This window comes from Pelecanus crispus, chromosome Z, assembly GCF_030463565.1.
Source record: "Pelecanus crispus isolate bPelCri1 chromosome Z, bPelCri1.pri, whole genome shotgun sequence".
In the NCBI taxonomy this organism is placed as follows: domain Eukaryota; kingdom Metazoa; phylum Chordata; class Aves; order Pelecaniformes; family Pelecanidae; genus Pelecanus; species Pelecanus crispus.
In genome coordinates, this window is record NC_134676.1 from 49,816,991 (window position 1) to 49,841,533 (window position 24,543).

General features: G+C 39.9%; 1 protein-coding gene across 2 annotated transcripts in view; it reads left to right on the top strand.

Annotated features, from left to right (window-relative positions):
* Positions 1-19,621, top strand: part of SYK (spleen associated tyrosine kinase) — a 35,342-nt gene extending 15,721 nt beyond the window's left edge. Inside the window, exons 6-13 of one of the 2 annotated variants that reach the window (XM_075726039.1) lie at positions 2,679-2,747; positions 10,233-10,323; positions 11,011-11,188; positions 12,431-12,640; positions 13,088-13,277; positions 14,669-14,809; positions 15,801-15,913; positions 17,521-19,621. In XM_075726039.1, coding sequence (XP_075582154.1) covers positions 2,679-2,747; positions 10,233-10,323; positions 11,011-11,188; positions 12,431-12,640; positions 13,088-13,277; positions 14,669-14,809; positions 15,801-15,913; positions 17,521-17,593 — 1,065 coding nt within the window. In that variant the 3' untranslated portion in view covers positions 17,594-19,621. The remainder of the gene's footprint in view (positions 1-2,678; positions 2,748-10,232; positions 10,324-11,010; positions 11,189-12,430; positions 12,641-13,087; positions 13,278-14,668; positions 14,810-15,800; positions 15,914-17,520) is intronic. The other variant, XM_075726041.1, reaches the window with a different exon arrangement.
* The last annotated feature ends 4,922 nt before the right edge of the window (positions 19,622-24,543 follow it).

Sequence of the window (24,543 nt, forward strand, 5' to 3'; positions counted from 1 at the left end):
ATAGATGTGCAATCTATCTTCACATTATTTACACCATCTTAATTAAGATTTAAATGTTTCTGACATTTCTGAAGTACTGCATCTTTTTTTATTTTACAAAGTGGATTGCCAGAATATGTGAGTTGGGATTGTGAATGTTTGAATTGGGACTGAAAGTAATTGTGATGAATTGGAGAAGTATCCTGGAAGAAACAGGGTGAAATTCAGTAGAAGTGCAAGATATTGCACTTCTAATAGTCAGATGTAGAACACAGGATGGGGAGCAGCAACAATTTTTCAGAGGATGTGATGCCTGTAATGGATCAGAACAGGAACAAGGACCAGCGATCATCATGCTGGTAGAAGAAAGGGGAACATCAAGAGTGTTTCCAGCTTGTTCAACACTGGTAAGGTCTCAGCCGGAATACTTTCACCAGTTTTTGGCACTGCACTGAAGAATGTTGAACAGGAGATAATCCAGAGCAAGCCAACAGGAATGATCATGACTTGTGAGAAAAGATTGATAAGAATAAAGAAGCAAAAGAGAGAGAGTAGAGGGACAGAACAAGATTAATGGCTGAAGAAAGGAGGGGAATGGCCTGTTCTGAGGGACAATCTAATACTGGTGTTTGCATCCAGACCAATTTTTCAATAAATTTTTATTTTCAGATATATTAATGCCTAAAATACACTGGTGAGATTCCAAAGCCTTAGTGGGGAGCATGCCCAAATCTGAAGTTGCTTTGAAGCTAAGAAAGTGTAGAACCACTGTAGAAAGATCTGCTGGATAATATGCAAGGCAGACTGTCCAACTCATTTAACTGCAAACTGTTGGTGTGTAAGGGCTTGGAGTAAAATTTACAACATCAGGAAGGGATTTGTGTAGTATTTGCTAATGCTCCAAGAACAAACTTAGAATGACAAAATGTTGCTGTTTCTTGTCCCCTTTTCTGTGATCTGGAAATCACCTTTTTAGTGATACTAATATGCTTCCTCTGCAAAAGGAATGACTTTCTGCTGACAGTCTGTATTGGAGATAATTTCTCCATGCTAATTATGGAGGGTTACTCCTTCTTACTTCTCTCAGAACATGTATGGACTAGGACTTTTCTTGCCTTTCACCAGAGGCTCCATAACTAGATTTAAGGTGATTTTGATCCCCTTTGACTTTGTAAATTACTTTTTTCTCCCTGCACATCATCCCAATATGTATTTAAACCTGCAGAGGAGCTCTTGGTATGAGCCTAAAATCAGTTGTTGACATTACAGTGAAGCTGCCAACTTCTGGCCACTTCCCAAATTCTCCACTTAACCTTTTTCAGTATTTTATTTGTTTAGCCACAGTTTATCAGATAGTAATAATGGACATAAACCTTATGAGTACAGCCTAACTTTAGGCTAGTACTGTTGCTGCCCCTGATTAAGTGTTCCTTATAGCATGCATTTGTATGTCTAATGCAAACAATTGAGGTAAGTAGTATTACCATCAAGGCATTACAGGTGGCTGCTTGGTCAAGTGCTGGGAGCTGCTCTTGTCATGAGCAAAAGAGCACTTGAACCATTAGAGAATTTCTCTGTTGCAAAGCTATAGCTAAGAAGTGCTTGAGGTTTCATGTATTCCTGATATGGAAAGAGAATTTTGAGAGGTAAAAGAAAATAGCCAATTCAGTAAGCTTTTTCAATATGCAGTACCTGAATTTTTATCTAGCACAGCTATGAAGACTGTCAAGCATCAAAAAAGTTTCTGTTCTTCCAGCAGGAATAGGGACTGCATGGCTATCCTTGGTGTTTTAAACAAAAAGATACCTCTTTTTTGTGAAATCAACCTTTTTTTTTTTTTTTTTTAAAGAAAGCTAGGAAAAATACCAATCCTATCCATTAGAAAAACTGTCTTTTCAGAAGAAAAAAAAAAAAAAGTCCAAATGGGTTATTTAGAAGTTCAGAACATGTATCTGTAAGTCAGTTCAAGGGCTGTTTAAAGAGGCTGAGAATGTGTCTCAGATCATTATTTCAACCGCAGCATCAGCCTAAATGCTTGGTCAATAAGTACTGCATCACAGTTTTAATTAAGCAGGTATGATCTCTCAGTGACCCCTAGAAATGCTAATTAGTCACATTTAATTAAATTAATGTATTACTAAAAATCATATTTGCGTTTCTTTTAAAAGTATCTTTGTACAGAACATAAGTGCACATGTAAAAATCTAAAGCCTGTTCATTTTTGTTTGGAATTAATATCAGTTTGTGTGCTTTTTGCTTCAATAACCACATTGTTTGATGTAAGACCAAGGTGTGCTTCAAATCTTGCTTGATACATGAGTCATACTTCAAGACACTGAAGTTATCAACTGATTTACATTGCTAAATATTTTGGGGGTTGGCTAAAGTTCAGTAACAGAGGCAGGAGAAACATACTGTGTGAAAGATCTGGGGAAAGAGCAATGTGCTTGAATTGAAAAAAACTGCCTAAAGGTATATCTACAGATTCAGGACGGTTTGAGAGTAATATAGTTAAAAGAAAATTTAGTACTAAGATTTCCTATGCGACATTTGTTTGATGCATCATATGTGTACTTGCAGGCACACACAAGAGAAAGGTTGGGAGTGTTTTGTTCTTGTATACTATGTCTGTTTTGTAAAATACCTTTAGCTATTTTCCTGACACATTTACTGTTCCTCTTTGACATTGTGGTTTCTAGAGTTGGGCAGGAGGTGGAATTATCTCAAGACTCAAATCATACACCTTTCCAAAGGCTGGCAGCAAAAAGGTGCCTCATACAGTCTTCTTAGGTTTTTGGCTGAGTTGAAAGGACTTACACTTGACTAATTTCGCTCTTTGTTTTCCCCCCCTTTGGCTTGCTGTTACTAAATGTGTGTCTTGGCTATTAACAATCAGATTGTGAAGATTTTGTAAGCTTTCTGCTTCTTTCCTAATTGTCTGCATAATTATGGCCTTGATTTTATAAATAAAGCAATGGTTCTAAAGAAGTTTTAAAAATTGAGGGAGTATATTTAAGTAATTTCTCACATCCCAAAATATTAGTGCAGATCTCAACAAGTCTGCAAATAAAATGTGATAAAATGTTGTTTTTAAAAAGTCACTTATAGCAGAACAAAATGATATTTCTACTCTGAAATATCATTCCTAGTCAGAAAATTGGCTTGTTTACACACTGCTATTACTGAACACATTTAGGGAACAATTTGTTAAGAACAACCACAAAATGTATTCTTACAGAACCTGTGTGCACAAATCTTGTTATGCATTGACGTTAATTACATTTAGGCAAGTGTAAGATGTCACAAGACCAAGCAGTATGGGAAAGGTGATAAGATGTTAGGGAGTCAAGGGGAACTCAGCCCTGTACTAATGAAAATGCTGCTGCATGGCTAGAAAATTACGCTGTTTAGTAACTGATATAGTTGTGAAGCATGTAGTTATGAGCTTTGTTTGCATGCTGAGAATAACATGTGTGTCCCTGTTCCACCCATGAGTCTCTCTTTTTGTTTATTTATTTATTTCCAGCTGCTCTTCAACAAAAATGAGCAGGCATAAAAAGCCCTAGAGGTACGCTGCTGTTCAGAGTGAAAAACTGTTTGACATGTAGTGTATTTAATAGTCCTGGTAAATAACAATTATTCTTTTTTTATAATTTCAGTTCACTTTTATACTGAAGTACCAATAGCTGTTGTGATCTGTATACCCTTACAGGACCCACATCTCATTTTTAATGTACAAACACATGTACAGTGTCAGGACATGTTCTAAAGCCATCTGAAAAAGATTTCCATATTATCACACATTAGACAAGAGATTTATTTTGGTTTTGTTCAGAAAAGTAAGTGTGGAATCTGAATTCTTTAGACATAGCTTGGTCACTCACTCTGCTGTCTGTTCACCTAGGAAAACCTGTGCTGCTGTCTGGTTGCTTTCTGCAGTCAAATACCTATTTCCTGCCTTCTGGGAAACATATGCAAAGTACAGGCTGAAGAATATTGGCAGAGAAAGACCAATCATTTAAGAAAATAATTTCAGAAATTTGATTTGATCACCATTTATGTATACTTAACCCTAAATACTCAAACGCACAAATTTCATTGTCTTGCCAAATTTTAGACTCTAAACAAAAATTCTGCTCTGAACATCTCCAAGATTTACCATCCATTAACCTCAACATACAGAGTTTATTTTAGACCTGGGTAATTAGGCAGTTACTTCTCTTATGTCAAAAACTTTCAGACAGTAAAACGGAAAATTTATGCTGTTATATTTATTCAGTCTTGGAAATTATGGATTTTTTTAAAATTTCACAAACAGGTTATTTTGAAATAATTTTAGCACTCAGATCAAAAATTTTCAAGCTGTTCTACTGACTAATGTAAATTGGCAATTTAGATGACAGTTTAAACGAACTCCTGCCACCTAGTGGCGACTAAGATGTCATAGCCAAAAGTCATTGAGGATTTGACTAATAAGGTCTTTGTTATGCAGTATTTTGCTATTCAGTTTGGTTTAGCAAAATAAGATGATTTTATAGTCTTACATATACGTTTGTGGTTTTGCAAATCAGAATTATTAACCTGAAAACAAATTGCACTTGCTGTACAGATTGCCTCCATAATTTTATAGTAAAGAATATACTTATCATCTTTACTGATTTTTATAAATAAGACTTAGAGTAGTTAGAGCCATTTCATTCATATTTTAAAGCAAACAGTAAGCGGGTCTTGTTCTCATTGCATCAACTAGATGCTATCAAACATGCTTAGAGGTTATCCTATTAAGGCCTTATCCATGCACAGAAAGAGGTATTGCTTTTACTAGAAAGATCTTTTGAGTCAATGCAAACTCTCTGCTTCCTGCTTTCCTCTCATTGTGGATGAAGCTATATTACTATAAAAGTGCCACACTAGTATAGCCAGTCCCTAGTAAGGGGAATAATGGCACATTTAGATGAGCTTAACTATGGGTACCTGAAAAGTTTAACCAATGAAAATTAAACCCTAGCAGAAGAAAAAAAATACGTTGATGGGAAAACATCAACAGGCTCACAACAGCTTTCTGGTATAAGAGCATAAAATGACAGTCTGCCCCATAGTTTACAAGTGTACGTACCACAAGGTGTCACATAGTATATGCCATTTGTAACAGGCTCCTCTAGTGGACTTTTTCTTGTATTCCTTTTTACTGGATGACCAAATTCACAGTCATTTTGCCCATTATCTGCTTCTTGTAAGAATACAAGGAGTAATCTCCTACCCTATACCTTGGTTGTATTAAGATAAAGCTCCCTTTGTCAGAAAAAGATCTGCAGAATTAAACTTGCTGTTTTTAAAGTGTAGGGCAAAAAGGACTCTGGATTTAAATGACATTTAAATAAAAAGGAAATTTTATTGTACTATTACCCAGGCCACTGTACATGCAATGGTACATACCCTGTGCACCATTTCTAGTCTGCCTCACTTGACTTAAAGAGAAAAATTCCAACGTTTCTGCTAGAAAATCCTATTGAAAGGCATGCAGGGTGCTACATGCCATGAATAAATAACTGGCAGAACTGAAGAAAAACGTTTGAGGTTTTCTGAGTGCTTCACAATATTCCCAAGTTACTAATATGAGCTGAAAAGGTGCCTGTGAAACATCAAATTGCAGTTCAACCAGAAATATTCATGAAAAGCCATTGTTAAGCTGTTTAATCAAACTTCAACAATGGGGAATATCATTCCACACATACATATATATTAGTTAACTAAGCTAACACTAATGACATGTAAGACATTATCACTCATCTTAAACATGAGCAGCTTTCTGAGAAAGAGAACCTGCTTTGTTAGATTTGGTGTCACTGTGTCATTTCCAATTCATAGCTGCAGAGTTTTATTCGCAAGCACAGGAGTGATGCACTCATTTTTTTAAATGTAGTTCTTGAACAAGAGCATCCAATCCTTTCTGATTCTTTTACTTTGTTCTTAAATTGCAAAGAGCAGAAACATCTCTGTATGTCCCATTTGAGGAGTCAGCTATGTCATGGCCAGAGCTGTATTTTTACCAGCTGCTCGGCACCAGTGAATGGGTTCTTGAGGTGTATGAATTTGGTGTACATTATTTCTGTTTGGCCAGTCCAAAGTATGCCAGTTCAGACACTGAGACCTAGGATCAGGGATATTTAACTACCTCTCTAGTCTGCAATTAATATGAATCACATGAGACCTTACACCCTCCAAGTTTTTTAAAATTTGTGGGGTTATCCAATACTGGCTGAGTACTACTTAAGAGTTGCTGCCCTGTTTTTCAACCGCAATTGGATAAAGCTTACTTATCAGACGTATAGAAGGTGTTGCAGTGGAATTGGTAATTGCCATCATTATGATTCAGCCTGCAGGGTTATATTGCCATCAAAAAAACATAATTTCTTCAAACAGTAAGTTCAAGTCCATTTGAAATTTTGAGCTTATAATTTTCAAAGGCCTTTCCCAAAGTGCTTATATCTCATTTCTCATAAGCTTGGGTTACGATGAGGAAAAGCAGTACACAATCTTTTTACTCATCTAAAACCAAGGAAAATCTGCTGAAACTGTACCCTTCTTTGGGCTGAATTTATATTCCTCATTATGTAACAGCAACTACACAAACTCTATCCAGCACTCGCCTGTTTGTGGAAAGAAAGAAAACGGAGCTGCCATGCTTCATTGGTTAGCTTGGAGCTACAGCTACACCTGTGTGACTTTACGTAATTGTGAGTACAGAAAAGATTTCAGTGTTTTAAGGGAGGGGTGTGCTGTGGGACATTTCAAGGCTTGGGTTCAGATATTCCCATCATGCTTTTTGGTACACAGTTGAGGTATTCCCACAGTGAACAGAGGACAATTGATAGTCCTATCAAAGCATTCAAAATGCAAAGGGGTCCCAGAGCAATGCAGTCTCTTCTAGGTGTCATTTTCTGAACGCTTTGCATTTCTATCAGAGAGATTATTTTAAGGGTAAAGTACGCAAAAGGTGTCCTTTGCAACTGTGATTTTTATCATTCCAAAGTATTTCAGAACATTCCTTCCAGTATTCTGGAAACTGCTACTGAAGACTTAGCATCTCAGTCCCTTTCTTAGGTAGTCATCATATTTTTGTCTATTTTTCCCACTCTACTTTTGAACCCCTTAGCCAAGAAGTGTTAAACAGAGGCTTCCATAAAATTCATGCAGTGTGGCAATTTGCACCTTCTTCCTTTGTACTTGTATCTGTCTAGCAACAAGTATTAATGTCGGTCCACATTGCTTTGTATCCACTCAGTTAATTGATTCCAATTACCTTTTGGAATGTAAAATGATCGCCCTTTTAAAGTATAAATATATTTAACATAGGAAGCAAGAATACATCCAGGAAGCTATCCAGTGGAACCGTAATCAATTCTCAGTAGTAATATTGAATGGGTAACTAGCAATACTAGTAGTAATACTGAATGGTAACTAGCAATAAGATAAAAAACCCAAAGAAGTCTTGATGTGTTCTGAAGCAATACAGGATATATGCAATGCACTAACTGAAATCACTATGGTCTCAGTAAGTATAATTCAGTCTGATTTGTTTTTGCTTTGCAGAAGATGATTAATATTTTTGACTGAACATAAGCATTTCCCTATACATCCTGACATAATGTAGGGAAAGACTGTCCTAAGTGTTCACAGTGAAACTGCCAACCCATCACTTCAGAGGTTTAGGATTGAGTTGCAACCTTAGTGGGTTCTTTTGAGTTATTGAATAGCCTGTGTGTGAAATAAAGTCTTGGAAATACAGTTCTTAACTTGCAGACCTGGCAAGGTGTACCAGACTAGAAAAAGAAAACTAGAGCTGAGGATCTTAGAATCCTAGAATTGTTTAGGTTGGAAAAGACCTTTAAGATCATAAAGTCCAACCGTTCACCTGACACTGCCAAGTCCACCACTAAACCATGTCCCTAAGCACCACATCTACACATCTTTTAAATGCCTCCAGGGATGGGGACTCAACCACTTCCCTGGACAGCCTGTTTCAGTGCTTGACAACAATTTTGCTGAAGAATTTTTTCTCTAATATCCAATCTAAGCCTCCCCTGCTGCAACTTGAGGCCATTTCCTCTTGTCCTATCACTAACTACTTGGGAGAAGAGACCAACACCCACCTCACTACAACCTCCTTTCAGATAGTTGTAGAGAGCAATAAGGTCTCGCCTCAGCCTCCTCTTCTCCAGACTAAACAACCCCCATTCCCTCAGCTGCTCCTCGTAAGACTTGTGCTCTAGACCCTTCACCAGCTTCGTTGCCCTTCTCTGGATGTGCTCCAGCACCCCAATGTCCTTCTTGTAGTGAGGGCCCCAAAGCTGAACACGGTGTTCAATGTGCAGCCTCACCAATGCTGAGTACAGGGGGACAATCACTTCCCTGCTCCTGCTGGCCACACTATTCCTGATACAAGCCAGGATGCTGCTGGCCTTCTTGGCCACCTGGGCACACTGCCGGCTCATGTTCAGCTCGCTGTCAGCCAGCACCCCCAGGTTCTTTTCAGCCAGCTTTCCAGCCACTCTTCCCCAAGCCTGTAGCATTGCCTGGGGTTGTTGTGACCCAAGTGCAGGACCCAGCACTTGGCCTTGTTGAACCTCATACAGTTGGCCTTGGCCCATCGATCCAGCCTGTCCAGGTCCCTCTGAAAAGCCTTTCTACCCTCAAGCAGATTAACACTCCTGCCCATACCTTCTTTCATCTCCTGCATATCTTGTTTTATACCATTCATTTGCGTCCTTTTTCTTGAGATTGGCAGGTCATTTTGGTCCCTGACTTACCTCCGAACCGTCTCAGGACTGTTGTGGCTTGCCCTGACAGCAAATGGCCTTTCAACAGTGTTCCACAAGACTGAGTGATCCAGATCAGTTACACTACCCTTACCATCCTTGATACCACCATGCTCTTCCCACTAGGCCAGAATCTTGCTGAGTGTTGGCTCTCTACTTGGAAGTTTTCTGTAAAATCTATGTAGTGAAACCTTTTCTGCTTCATCCAACTAGGCAGATCATTATGATTTAAAGATCTGTACCACTCAGGTCAGGCATTTTCCCTACAAAATGGAGTTTTCACGTGATAAAACTTCTGTTGCACCCAATAATTCACTCCTGGACATTTCTCAAGCTCTGTTTCTCTTTACTTGAAAACCACAACTGTTTCAGGCAGGAACTTATGCTGCTGAAAGCTTCAGTAATTAAAAAGAAGAATTATGTACGCAAATACTTGCAAAATAGCCCTATCCAGTGTTTTGCAAGTACAATATACCTTTGTTTCCTATTCGAGCTGAGCAAATGTGTGTTGATGTTTGAATTTCTGGTTTTAAAACACTCTCTTAGGAGGGTGAGGTCACTCATGAGTAGAGTAACATTTCTATATTGAGAAAGAAAAGGGACTAAACTGCAGGAATAAGTTCTGTAATTCCCAGTTCCTGACAGTTCACAGAGAGAAGAGAGCAGATTATAAGTTTCTCTCATCTATACTTTGTTGTGCCAGACTCATCCTTCAGCCAAAGAGCTCCAGAACACACTGTGTTTCTGCTGGGGTGGTTTGTGTGCTCCATAGTATTCCCCAGGCAAAGAGTAAAGGCAGAGGGATTGTATTTGAACCAGATGTTCAACTCCAGTAACAATTAGGTAATTTTCTTCCTCCTCAGAGCAGACAGACTCGGCTAGTATCTGGTCTATGATGTTTGTCCATGATGTTACACAAGCCTATTAAAATAATTACTTTTTACCCCAGTTTCTTCCAAGTGGAGTCACTAACATCCACAAGAGAAACAGGGAAGTATTTTTAGTTTTCATTTGTGCTAGGAATTTCTCTATGGCCTAGATATAGACAGAGATAACTTAGAGAGGGAGGAAGGACAGATTAAAGAGAAATCCTTATGACTCCTTGTGTTACAAGGCAGATTTGAAAACAGCATGTAAATTTAATATCTGCAGAATAAGATTTGTGCATGGCCCATTCCAGTTAATTCCCTCAGATCAAATGCTCTGAAATATTTGCAATAACTTTTTATGCTTTAGCAGTGTATGTTTCATTTGGCCTGCATTTTTACTCAAGAATAACCTCTACAATGAAAATAAACTTTGCTGCATCCCTTTCTTACTTTCTGATTCTCACCTGTGTGTCTCTTGCAATCATTATGCCATAATCCTCGGGGGAAAAAAAATGCTTTTGACTTACCTATTCAGTGTTAAATATAAAAACTCTCTATGCTACAGCTTCAGCCAAGTATTGGCCACCCACCTGATGAAGCACCTTTTAATCCTTACGTGCTGCAAAGGAAGAGAGGTCTTACAGGAGCAGAAAGAGGTAGGCCGAGTAATTTATGTCATAATACAATTTCCTTCTTTATGCCAGAGATCTCTCCTCATCACATAATTCTTTTTTTCTTGCATATATTTCACACCAAGTTGTGTATTTGTATAGCCACTATCATAGCTCAAGCCTGGTAGCTGAAATTGCCAGATGTCACCATCTATAATAAAAGTAATTTAGCAGAAATCCCCTTTTCCCTGTTGAAGTGAAAGACTGTTACTTCCTTGATTCTAAAAGCTGCATCCTTGCACTTCATTAGAAGAATCATGCCCTGTTGCATCCACAGTGCCAAGTTGGAGCTCAGGCATTCTGTAAAATGCAATTAAAAATGGATGCCTAAAAATGAACTACCTAGAAGGCAGCATTCTGACTGAAGAATTGTCTGAGGTAGCTAATGGGAAGTACTAAGGAGACAGGGCAGCCTTTAACGCTCCTTCTGTCAAGGAACCTCCTGGTTTCACATTACACAGATGCTCAATAGTTAGAGCATGTCACCGGGTATAGGTCACTCTTTTTTGGGGTGTTCTAAAGTGCCTGTAGCTGGACTGCATGTGGTTTCTTTATAATGCCCTCGTAAGTCAAACATACTGATGATCCTGAACATAGAAAGGGTGAATATAGTAGCTGTGGGAGCAAAAATGTCTCGCATAATGTCTAATTTTTTCATTGATTGATCTGCAGGTGATCAGAGAGAGGCCTTACCCATGGATACTGAGGTCTATGAAAGTCCGTATGCTGATCCAGATGAAATGAAACCAAAAAATGTCACTCTTGACAGGAAATTGTTAACCTTGGAGGAAGGGGAACTTGGGTCTGGCAACTTTGGTACTGTAAAGAAAGGTTTCTATAAGATGAAAAAGTAAGTATTTCCTTCTATTTTAATGGAGTCTAATATGTAAGAGCTGTAGCCTTTATTTTGTGGAGCAGCAGTAATCTTTGCATGTCATTTGGGGTGACAGACTGTACCTAAGTAACTTGGGCTAACATTCTCTGGTTTCTTGCTTTGTACATACACTCATTTTCTTTTCCTTTGTTGGCAGATACCTCTCTGCCCGCAGCATAGTCACCTCCCAGCCATTATTTTTGTGTGTAAAGTGGGAAATTGCCCCTCATGACTATTTTGTCTCCTTTCAGGGATAGTAGTGTGGGAAGTCCACTGCCTTCCTCCATAGTTTGTATGGGCAGTCATGCTACTCAGTATTTCCAATCTGCACAACCTCTCTTTGAGAAATAGAGTGCCATGGACAGCTTACCTAGAGCAAAGAGATTTTCATGTAAAATAAGTGTGATAAATACCTGTTTCATGAAGCTGGAATGTTGACGTGTTGCCACCTCTTTTATCATGCAATTGCAGTACGAAGAGACCCGGTTTATACTGGCAGAAGTGGGTGCACCTGACTGTTCAAGCATTTTCATAGTAAAATGTTGTCAGTATGTTGTTCAAGTGCATGGGCTGATTATGTATATATACTTTCACCATTTGAAGCTGGAAGCATTTCTTTAACCAAGTTTTTCAGAGGCAGGAAGGATTTTTCTTTTTCCAGTACAGTGTGAGGGGATTTGAAGGGCTCTAGTCCCAGCTTGTGTATTTGCTAATCTTGTTTCACACTTGAGCTCTGTTGATCTCATCAGTCACTCTTTCACTTAGTAGTATGAGCTGAAGGTTGCAGTAGTAGGCTTAGTTTCGCAGGATTTCAGAGCACTGCCTTGGGGCCTTGCAATGCTGCATGTTCTAGTCTCACCCCCCAAAAACCTCAGTGCTTAGAAGGGTCTTTATAACTTTTATGGCCAGAAAAGCTTTATGTCATTCTTGCCAGCATGGGCAGGAAAATTTTGTCCAGTACATTTGTTTTCAGGCTTGTTAAGACGTTTTTATGACTTTAATTTTCTCAGGTTCTTCCCATTCTCTCTTTTGCTTAGCTGTCTTCTGAGCATTTGATAGAGAGATGTTCCTGTTACAGTCAGGTTTCTTCCCCTCTGAATGTCAGTTCTGTCTTTTGTCACACTTTGTACTATGTGGACAGAAACACAGGAGAAGATTGTGTACATTTGCACACAGATTTTTCAGCAACTAATCCCAGAATTGGATTCTTTTTTCTAGGGGTGCCAAGCCAGTGGCTGTGAAAATTCTTAAGAATGAGAGTAATGATCCAGCTGTAAAGGATGAATTACTGAGAGAAGCAAATGTAATGCAGCAATTGGATAACCCATATATTGTCCGAATGATAGGCATATGTGAAGCTGAGGCCTGGATGTTAGTAATGGAAATGGCAGAGCTTGGGCCACTGAACAAATTTTTGCAAAAAAATAGGTATGTAAGCTTTGGTTACATTTCATAGGATTTATCCAAAGGGGAAAAAAGATACAGCTCCCTTTTTTTTTTTTTTTTCCTTTTAAGGGCAATTTTAAATTGACATGACATTAATGTAATAATTAATCACTGTAGTTACTCTTCACTGAGACATGACTGTCTTGTACATGTCTCCTAACTGTCAAATATTTCTGGTAAAATAGTGCATTTTGAATAAATGAAAGAATTTTCACATGTCTGTCAATTGTTCATATATTGATATGAATACACATCATCTTGCTCAGGGCATTCTTATGCTGCCCGTCCTAATTAAAGCTTAGCTAAACATAAGTGGATCGGGTTCCTAGTATGACGTGGGGAAGTTCATAGTAAAGATTTATATTTGAACTCCATGAAAAGTCATGAAATGAACTCCTGACCTCTTAAAAATTCAATTATGATTTTCAGACATGTCACGGACAAGAATATAACAGAGCTGGTACATCAGGTTTCCATGGGGATGAAATACTTGGAGGAGAATAACTTTGTTCATAGGGATCTGGCTGCAAGGAACGTGCTATTAGTCACCCAACATTATGCCAAAATTAGTGACTTTGGACTTTCTAAAGCTCTTAGTGCTGATGAAAATTATTATAAGGTAAGGTTTGCACAAGACATGAAAGCTGTATAGTAGCATAGCTTAATAAGGTTTTTTTCAGTTGAAGTGCAGGGTTTTTTAAAAGTCGGAAATTAGAAATAATATGCACCATCCGTTATTTTATAACATCATAGTAGGTTACTGATTTTCAAAATGCATGATCAACTTTAAGAGATGTGTAGGGAGGAAAAAGCTAGTCCCTTCTTTTATTTGCCTACTTCTTTCATTTACTTTTGGTAAACTTGTCGTTAGAAGGTTGGAATTCATGGTGGAAATGAGCTACCTCCTTATATGAAAAGGGGAAAATGTCTTCACTGCAGAATGAACCTTTGAGCGCTTATGGTTTTCACCATGTCCCAGGAAAATTTAGGCTAACACATTGTATTATTGTTTACCAGAACTGAATTTGGGGTGTTTTTTGAAAGAATACCATTGGTAAATAACCATTTGATCTAAGTAGAATTTGTTTAGCTTGGTTTTAAATTCACTGGATCTTTGTACATCTAAAGGGACTGAAATAACTGCCACATTTAATAAGGTAAAAACATCCATGGGAGACGAAGGCTCTAATCGTGTCTACATCTTCTTTTCTGATATATTGTTCTTGCAGTTCAAATTATTTCTTCCTTATGCCTGTTCCCTTTCACCAGCTGTTTAAAACTAATAAGCCAGACCATGAAATGCTGCAGAGGAGGAGCAAGCACATGCTCCCTTCTGATGACCTTCCTATGGGAATAGTAACTACTGCCAGAAAAGGCAGTAACATCTTAAATAATTGCTGCTAGCCTAGCCAGAGCTGCTTGTCAGAGGTTTGAGAATTGGTATCAAAGGCCCATTCCCTTTACAACTCCACAAAATGCAGTGTGGTTCTTTGACTAGATCTAGCACTGTGCTGGGACAGCTTGACACTTGCATGGTCCTAACACAGTGTTACGGCAGAATTTAATCAAACTGCAGTTTGCCACAAGGCGGTCGCCATGCTTTGAAATGGAGCATCAACTTCAAGTAATAATGAGAGTCAGTGTAGCTGGGTGTGTATCTCTTACCCTCTGTGGGGAGCCTAGATTAAAAAAATATTGTTTTGGAAGGAGCAACTTTAAATTAAATGCCATTAAAAACATGACTTCAAGTCATTTAGCTAAGCTTTGCTTTACCATAAATTTCACTTCAGTGCATTATTTTGAAAGTGGAAGATTAGGAACAATTTTGTAACACTTTTGAAGAAGCTGCTACCCATTCTCTTTAATGCCAACTGCATCAGAAATGTTATGGTATTTAGTACAAATGTGTGCAGATCTAAGTTAAGTTGGCTTATATGAATTCTGATGTTGTTTACTACTTACCACTGTTTCTAGCCTGCTTTTTTTCCTTTTTGTTATGACTTACTTTAGGCACAAAGTCATGGAAAATGGCCAGTCAAGTGGTATGCTCCAGAATGCATGAATTTCTACACTTTTTCTAGTAAAAGTGATGTCTGGAGCTTTGGGGTTTTAATGTGGGAAGCTTTCTCTTACGGGCAAAAACCGTATAAGGTGAGTAGTTCTATGTAGCAATATTTTTTTCTGTAAAAATTGAGAGCAAATTTGAACCAATGCCTTTTCCTACCCAAAAAGGGTTATTTCAGGCCAAAGCAGGCCTTAACACCCCATCTGTTGCAACAAATGAGTCAAAGGATAGCCCAAAAATCATAGAATCATAGAATCATCTAGGTTGGAAAAGACCTTTAAGATCATCCAGTCCAACCATTAACCTACACTACCAAGTCCACTCTAGACTAATCAAGGGTAGACCAGACTAAACCATATCCCGAAGTGCCACATCTACCCGTTTTTTAAACGCCTCCAGGGATGGGGACTCCACCACCTCTCTGGGCAGCCTGTTCCAATGCCTGACCACCCTTTCCGTAAAGAAATTTTTCCTAATTTCCAGTCTAAACCTCCCCTGGCGCAGCTTAAGCCCATTTCCTCTTGTCCTATCGCTAGCTACTTGGGAGAAGAGACCAACACCCACCTCACTACTACCTCCTTTCAGGGAGTTGTAGAGAGCGATAAGGTCTCCCCTCAGCCTCCTCTTCTCCAGGCTAAACAACCCCAGTTCCCTCAGCCGCTCCTCATAAGACTTGTTCTCCAGACCCTTCACCAGCCTTGTTGCCCTTCTCTGGACACGCTCCAGCACCTCAATGTCTTTCTTGTAGTGAGGGGCCCAAAACTGGACACAGTATTCCAGGTGCAGCCTCGCCAGCGCCGAGTACAGGGGGACAATCACCTCCCTGCTCCTGCTGGCCACAGCATTCCTGATACAAGCCAGGATGCTGTTGGCCTTCTTGGCCACCTGGGCACACTGCTGGCTCATGTTCAGCCGGCTATCTACTAACACCCCCAGGTCCTTTTCGGCCAGGCAGCTTTCCAGCCACCCAGGCAGCTTTCCAGCCACAATCAGATCCAGACCTCCATTTGTTTTATACTAGCATGTGTGTTCTAATAATTTGCAACTCAGATGACTGTTCTGGTCACCCTGTTCCAGGGAATGAAAGGTGGTGAAGTTGCACAGATGATTGAAAGAGGAGAACGAATGGAACGTCCTGAAGCCTGTCCAACAGAAGTCTATGATCTAATGAAATTGTGTTGGACGTACAAGTGAGTGTGATGTGATGCTCTCTCTTTTAATAGAAGTCTATTTTAATCTACTTAGTTAATAGCCAGGAGGGGTGGGGGTGTGTGTATATTTCAAAATACATCGTTTCAGCTGGTGTTTAGCTTACAAACAACCTACAAACTAAGGAGTCAGCTGCACGTTCAAGTAAAAATTATTTGAGTTATTGAGTGTATTACAAGAAGCTGATTTTGCCCAGCTGATTTTGCTGGAACTGTTATACACAAAAAGTAGGGTATCATAAAAACCAAGTCATTCCACAGAAAGGTCAGTCTGATGTATTTTGAAAAGAAAGTTTGAAATAAAGCAAATATTTTTGTTTCATTTTGGATTGTATTTTGTATTATTTTCATTTCCAAGACTTTCTCTTTACTGAAATTTCAAAGTCATATTGCCAAATTATTCATTCCATTCCTCAATAATTAACGGTTTTGACCTATTTTTCTCTTCTCTCATTTCTGAATATACTGAGATTGGATCCCACATTGACTTCCTGTTAGTGAGAGGCAAAATGTCTTTTCAGATCATACCTAATATGTCAGAAACATTTTTTCTGGTCGATAACAGTTCAGAAGTTAGAATTACGAAATATGGAGAAAGGAAAAAAAAGCCTACCTGATATTCTTTTTTAATCAGTATATTGCAAAAATTTATTAAAAATGTTTTATGATTTATCATTTTAAACTATTTTGTTGAAGTTACTTTTACCTGTAGGAAGGTCTCCATAGAGCACCCAAAGTCTACTGTAATGTCACTTATTCTTCCAGTTCACCATCTGGAGAATATGTGTGACCAACAAAGGTCTCTAGATTCCGTTTAAGGAGCTGTGGTACTTCACTTTTAGGTACCTTGCTTCTTTGTTAGTTTTATTACACCTAGTACTCTAGAAAGAATGTGGAGCCATAAAATAATTTTGGCCTTTTGGTTTGACTCAAAGAATGCTGTCTGAAAGGGATAATTTTTTGTTATCATTAATAAGCGTATCATAAAGCATGCTGCTTGTTATTTGTTTGTACTCAAATATCTTTAATATTGGAAAGAAAAAGAAAAAAATTGAAAAAGAAGGCTCAAGTCAGGCAGTGTAACTATCTCAATATGTAACGTATTATTGTAAGGGCTTGTTGTCAGTTTAATTGTGTTCTCCCAAATCAATGAAGAGTTGCAGGTATAGAGGAAAGAAAGACAGTACAGGCATATAGTGTATGCGTAGGCTCCTCTCAGTGGTGCTAAGCCACTCTGTATGACCATAGTACCCGTTATAGGGCAGATATTGCACTGTAAATATTCATTTCTCTAGATTATAACTGAAGTAAATGAAGTAGAAAATGAAATGGAGCTGATTTACTATTTCTTTCTTGAAGTACTTTCACCAGCAACAAAGTAATGGGCATGATAGTAAATCCACTGACTGGATGCTGTGTAGTGACATTTGCCACTTGGTATTCGTTTGTAGCATCATTTTGGTAGCCTTAAAATATCGTGAGCAGCTTTAGATGAGCTATCACTGAGGTAAAGTCCCAAGAGTTACAAGGCCCACGCACCTTTACAGCTTTCTCCTTCCTACACAGTGATATTTGTCGTCTTTCCACAGTGTTGATGACCGACCAGGATTTGTTGCAGTGGAGATGAGATTACGTAACTACTATTACGACATTTCCCACTAACAGCATGAAGAACAGCAGCTTCCTTGCCTCCAGCCAGCACCCTCTGAGAAGCAATTCAGTTTCTGAAACCAAGTGACTTTGATTTTTATACCGCCGCCTTCACCCTGCAAAGCTCAGAGCTAAGCCCTGTGTCTGTAGGGTTGCCTTTTCTTGCCTTCTGTGCAATATCCAGCTCCAAAATAGAGTGTTGAAAGTGAAGAGGCCCCAAAGCGAGCAGGAAGGATGTCAGAGCAGATGCTTACACGCTTGCTAGATTCCATTTCATTTTATTTACAGCTGTATTGGCATTACGTTTTGTGGCCATGTAAAACCTATTTAAAGTCTTTCAGCCCTCTTCCTCTCTTGTATTTGAATGCAGATTGGGATTTAAATTCTTTTTATTAATATTCTTAGCCCTCAAGTTCATTAAGAGTTGTTTCAGCCTTCCCCCTGCCTGAGGAAGAATAGCATAAACATTTCTCACTGTGAAGGAAATTCACTGTGAAAGTGTGTCAGTTGTTTTGACTGACAGCGTGTTTGATTTTATCCCCAAGCCCCTTTAAAACCAAATCGTACTCTTCTCAGTAGTAATGCAGGCAGAGGGGAACTGGGAGATGTGAATTTCTAACATCATCATCATCTTTAAATGTGACCAACTTCTCTTGTTCCTCATCTCATGTGGAAGTCCAGCTGTCCCTCAGTGAGTTATTTTTTTTTCCTGGTGAAACCTGGGAACTTAGGGGCTTGCTCTCATCTTGGAACAAAACATATCAGCACCTAAGGCAATGGTTCTGGTTTTTAACATAAACTCCATCAGTGCATTCCTGAATAGATTGCTATACAGTGAAAGGTGACGGAGCAGCACCTTTCCTTTCTCTGTGCTGTTTCAGCCTCTCCAGAGATAACTTTTCCATGTTATCTCTTTGGGTATACCAAAGCTGCTTGTGTTGTGTTTTGGGCAGCAATCATTTCTATCTTTTTTCAAACCTTTCTTGAAAAGCATTTGTGAGAAGTCACCACACCTTATCACCTCTAAAGCTAAATTTCACCCCTAGCTCAAATATTTTAAAACAGGCGTATGGACATTGAGTTCACTTTTGTCTGCTCATAAATGTTAGTATTTGCCCTGTTACTAATCCCTGTGAGCATCTCAGGAAAAGGTATTGGTCTTATCACTCTTTTGTAATGCACCGTGCATCTCCATTAATGGGCAAGTATAGCAATGGTAGTAAAAAATAATGTAATCAACTTCTGATCCTATTTTTACCCCTATGCTTTGTTTGTCCAATCTCATTTTAAATATTATAGATATGAAAATTTCTATCACTTACTCCTCACAAGCAGCTAATTTACTGGCATTTGCATATAGCTCAGGAGTCTATATACATTGCATCTACTAGATATAGGGATTTTAGAAGAATAAAAAGGATAAGATTTAGAGTTAGATATATTTATTACATATGGCTGGTTAGAACATACATGTTTAATTGTGTGAACAGGGTATTCTTAGAGATGCAGTGATTTTTTTTCTCTAGCAAAGAAACTGTGTGGGCAATTACACTGAGAAAGTGTGAAATAATTTTCATAAGAGAGACGCCTATAACCAAATGTAGGCATTACTGTAAGTTCTTTTTTTCTTTTTACTCAGTTTATGGTCTATTTTTCAAAAAATACCTGGTGATTTTTGGTAATTTAAACTTGGGTGTCCAGTGCAAGACGCTTCAGAAGGCACATGCTACTGAAAGATAGTGAGTGCAATAGACCATGTTTCAAATGTGACCAAAAGTGACTTATATTGCAGATGATTTATTTTTTATTTTGTTTTTAAGAAACATTTTTCTGCAAGAACAGCTTGTGTAGAAGTTAGACATAGTTATATGTAGGTGTTTTGTGTGCTTTAATCCTGTTGCAGAGAAATTGTTAGCGCTACACATGCAATTAGTACATTCATGGGGATATTAGTTATAAACAAATTGCACAGATCTGTACTAGCCAGCAAGTGACAGTGCTCAATTTCCCTGAGATATAAATCTCTCCCCCCCTCCCCCCACCCCCCACCTCCTAGAAAAAGTGTTATCTGATACAATAAAACGAGAAATATTTCTTCCCCTCTCTTCTGAGTGAATGTCACTTTCTGGTGTTACTCAATTATTTTCAACTTTACTGTTGTGTAATAAAAGCTTACAATGAGAATATAAAGTATTGTGAAATAAATGGATTAGGTTTTAAAATTGAAATTAAAGACACTTTTGGAAAATATGTTGTTCTTACAAGAATCCTTTAATATTAAAAGTGCTTTCTAAAAAAATGCTGATGCTGTGCAGAGCATGTATTTTACTGAATTACTGGATTGTTGTGGAAGATTGAGATTCCCCTATTGACACTGAAAGGTACCTGACATGACAGACAGGTGCACTGGGCTGATTTTGAAGCTATGCAGGACTAGCAGGAAAATCTCCCCAAATATGCATGTTGTTATTACACTTAAGCCTTTCCAAGATACTGCTTTTCAACAATGCTGTGCTGGATCTGGATGGTTAGAGGTGTCAGGAGTTGGTGCAGTGTATCAGCTATCCAAGGATTTCTGCATTACAGGTATCAGCTATGCAGGATTTAAGTCACATTGTACCACGTGGAGCCTCCCTCAGAGGTGCAGGCAGCTGTTGTAGGTATTCTGAAATAACAACAGAGATATCTTAGTCTTTCATTTAGCTTTTGCTGCAAGCTCAAGTCCTCAGGAAAGCAAATGCTGGATGGGACTGAATGTGAATCTGAATAATAAACAACAAAGGCTGAGAGGTAGGCAGCTCTCCAAGCAGGTACTTACCTTTGGGGGGAATCAGTCAGTGACTGACTGACGCTGTACTGCTGTGGTTGTTTTCCTGCATAGCAAATCTGGCCTAATTGTTCCACCTTCCCACGTGTGGGACTGCACCATCAACTGATATGAAGGGGTTTTTGTCTTTTGGCTACCTGGATTTGGTTGTCTTTATTTGTAGATTGGCTCGGGTCAGAAATGCCATTTGGCAGCGTAGCCCCACGAGAAATTGTCACAGCAGAGTTCAGGGGCAGCAAACTGCAGCATGGAGGAGGGGAGCCTGCTGTGAGTAACTCAGAGAAGATGGAGCAGGAGAGAACATGTTAAACAGATTTTTCAGTGAAGGAAAACAGTGTAATTACAGCTTTGGTTAGGGCTCAAATCCTCAAAATCACGGAGTTTTTTTGGAGCATGGGAGGCCATGCACCCTTCGCTGTAAAGACCTACCCAAACTTCTCAAAAACGCCAGTGCAATCTCCACCTGCTTCAAACACCGTGCAAGGGGACTTTTAATCAATGCAAAACAGCCATGATTTTCACACCTGAAATCATCACGGTCAGAACTGCAGGTTTGATAAAGAGCGCATCTGAGAGCAGCCTGTGCAGCCTGGATGCGTGCTGAGGCAGCCGAGCGGCCCGGCCCTGCCAGGAGGTGGCAATGCTTGAACGCTGTTAGCCTGATGCACTTGTCAGAGCATTTCTGGCACTCTCCCTTCCACCCCGCCTCCTCCTGTGCCTCTGCACTACGGAGGAACTTGTTCGCCCGTTTGCTGCTTGCTGTGAAGCAAAGTTCCATGCAAGAGCAAATCGTGAATGATTTATGTCGTGAATGGTTAGCTGTGGATGATTAACGGAGACTTCTGAGATTCTGTGTCCCCTTGTCTTTTAAGTGGTACCAGCAGTGGGGGATTGCAGGCAGAAGGATACGGAATATGTCCCACATGTGCATAGAAGGGAGTGAGGGTGGCATCTGGGTTGAATAGTACAGGGGAAAATTAAGCCAGCAATTGTAATTACCAGCCCTAAGTTTAGTGAAGACGGAAAGCCTCATGCAGAAAGTCATGCAGAAGTCACGCAGAAAAAGAAGAAGAAAGAAGAGAGGGAGGAAAAAATGCACCATCTGATTCTTGACGGTGAAGAAAAACAGTATCAGACTTAAAGTGATGCCAGACTCGGATGGAAGAGAGTCACTTCAAGAGTCAGTATGGCCGCTCCCCAGCAGCGCATCCCAGTGCCACACGCCCTGGTGTGACACGAGACGGTGGCACAACCGCATTTGGGCCCCGGCTCTCCCTGCCGGGGCGGTTTGCGGGCCCGGTGGTAGCAGGGAGTGGTTGTAGGGCTGATGGGGCAAGACGCAACAGCCGAATGCCTGCTGCAGTAATTACGGGCAGCTGGGGGCTGACATGCAAACACCTTTACTGGGGCAGCCAGGTAACCTGCGGAGGTTTGCGGCTGGAAAAGGAGGGGAGGAATGAGGGTGGAGTATGCGGTGACTATCGGAAAGACAAAGTGTGTAGGGAAAGAAATTGTCTCCTACTAGGTGGATTAATAGCACTGGAAAAAAGAGATATGCCTGTGGCATACACATCTTCCTTCAGGCTTGTATTATACCATGGATTCCTGTGAAACAACAGTGATGTAGCGCAAAGCCGACTGAAAACTACAGTCCTCCAACTACTCAGAGCTCTCTGAAGCCAGGCTAGCACTGTGCATCAATCTCCAAATGGGTATTTTTTCTTTTCTGTCGTATATGTGTTAATTGAGGTGAATACCCACAGGTTCCTTGGCATATAATTAACTCTGCACCAAGTATAACCACTGCTTCCCTGAGGCAGTGGAGATGAGCGTATTTCTCAATAACCAGAGAAGCAGAGGAAACAAGAGGCAGCTGGGGAAGGCATTACACTGCTGTCCATTGAAATTCATAACTTCGAATGTAAATAGCACCTGGATGACCAGTCCAGTATAAATGTGCATAGATCATTAGCTCTCCACATCTGTCTACCATCACAAATGCCTTAAACTGTCAAGGTAAAAGCCTGTCAGGTCCAGGACTTGCTTAACTGTAACAAAGTGCTCATGGAGGAGTCCCACTGCCACGCAGGTGCAGCTACAGCTGCTCGCCGCGTACACCCCGTCTGACAGCGGGTCGGTAAGCTGAGCCCTGAGCTCCCTGTGTTTCTGTCATGTTAGAAACACAACCTGCAACAACAACAACAACAACAACAAAAAACAGAAACGACTTTGCAAAGAAGTGTTCAATACCACAGAAAACAGCGTGAGCCACCAGCCCATGCTGCAGCGCGAGCATTACTTTGCATGGATACTCACTCATCTGTCCTGCCGCATTGCCACCAACCAGCGGCTGCATTGACATTGATATCTGTTCTTCTTCCTGCTTTGTTAAAGTGAGATTGTGCTGGTTTCAGCAACAGAAAGGGTGCCAAGACTGTAACTGCATGCCTGAGCGGCAGAACAGGTAGCAGAGCACTTTCATAGCTGTCTCTTGCACAGTTTAAAGACATTGTTTTGAAAACATTACACACACACATGCACAAACATGCGTGTAGTTTCTCATCATTTTTTTTGCTACCTGTGTTTGGTAACGCCCTGTCCTACTGCCTCAGTTCTTACTACACAGCCACTGCAGCTGTATCTTCAGAGGTTGTTCTAATTTGTGTGCAGACTTCATCAATGTTATCAAGTGATTTCTGTCTGACTACTGTACCAGGTCCCACTTCCAGTACCCTGAAGCAATGAACAGCTGGCGAAGAATTGCTGATGTCGGTCTTGAGTCGTATTTCTAGAAGACAGCGAGGAAACTGCATGGAAGGGAATGGCTCGGGGCGGGGGGGGGGAGGAGGTGCGGGGTTGCATCAAGAGACGCACCAGAGAAACAAGCTCACTGAGCTTGCCAAAGAGCAGGGCTTAGGGGTATTTTTTCCACTCTGCTTTGGAGTAGTTGTAAATTGGCTGTTTGGCTTGGTTTGATGTTTCTTTTCCACAACAGATGTGTAATTTAGAGCCAATGCTTCCCTATTTTTCCAGAGTAATGACACATCTTAGCCGTAGCTGGGTGTAAACACCTTGATTATCAATGTCATTTTGTTTCAGAATATTTCCACTGTTGCCAGTAAATCCCCCAAACTGGGCCATTTATATGTGTGCAGCTACACTTCCCTTCTAGGAGCTTCCATGGGCCTTGTTCTTCTGACTACTATGCAAACACATGCTTAAATGACAACAGGAGCACCAGCAGCAGCCAGCCCTCTCCGGAAGCCCTCACGGTCCCTCTGATGGTCGAAGGACAGCACAGAGAAGTGATGCACAAATAAACTTCAGCCACCCTGAGAGGAAGGCTCCTAACCTCTTTCAGATATTTAGTATCAGCTGGCAGTGGTGTAACAGGACCCAACACACAGAGCTTGCACTGGGGAGCCGTCTCAATTTTTGCAGGCTCCCAATGTACTAGAGCATAAACTCTTTTTTTTTTCTTTTGCAAATGTGTTGTTGACTCTGTTATTGATATATGCATGTCTTTGGCTATTTTAAAATCTTATATCCCCTGGTATTACTGCTTCCCCAGGGGCATGTGGTAATCAGGTACTATTTTTAAACTCTTCAGTCAACCATGACTTCCTTTTTATCTGTCCACTCTGTAGCTGCTGTAGAGAGTGAGCATGGCATTCCTCGTCTTTTTGTGGTTTCTACTTATAAGGAATAGGCAGGACAAGTAGTGATTCTTGTTGGTGCTGGAGTACTACACAAGTTAGATTACAGGATGAAGTACAGATTGAATCATGTCTCAGAAATTCACCCTCCAGTGTCACATTGTACCCGAGTTAATGCAAACCAGAACTCACACTACACAAGCACAAGTACAAAGCTCTGTTTGTTCCCAAAGCTCCCACAGCTTTTTCCATGCCAGCTATATATATATAAAAATATATATATAAAAAAAAAAGAAACAAATAATACAACACATTCCTGTGTTTGTTTGCAGAACTGTATGTGGGCAATTTCTTGAGTCATTTAATTACAAGGAAGCTGAGGCCTGAACAAAGAAATACACCAAGGTTTGCTTGGTTATTGAGGGTAGTCCTTCTCTTCCTTTCCCCCAAAATGAAAAGATCCCAAGGTGTTTGAAATG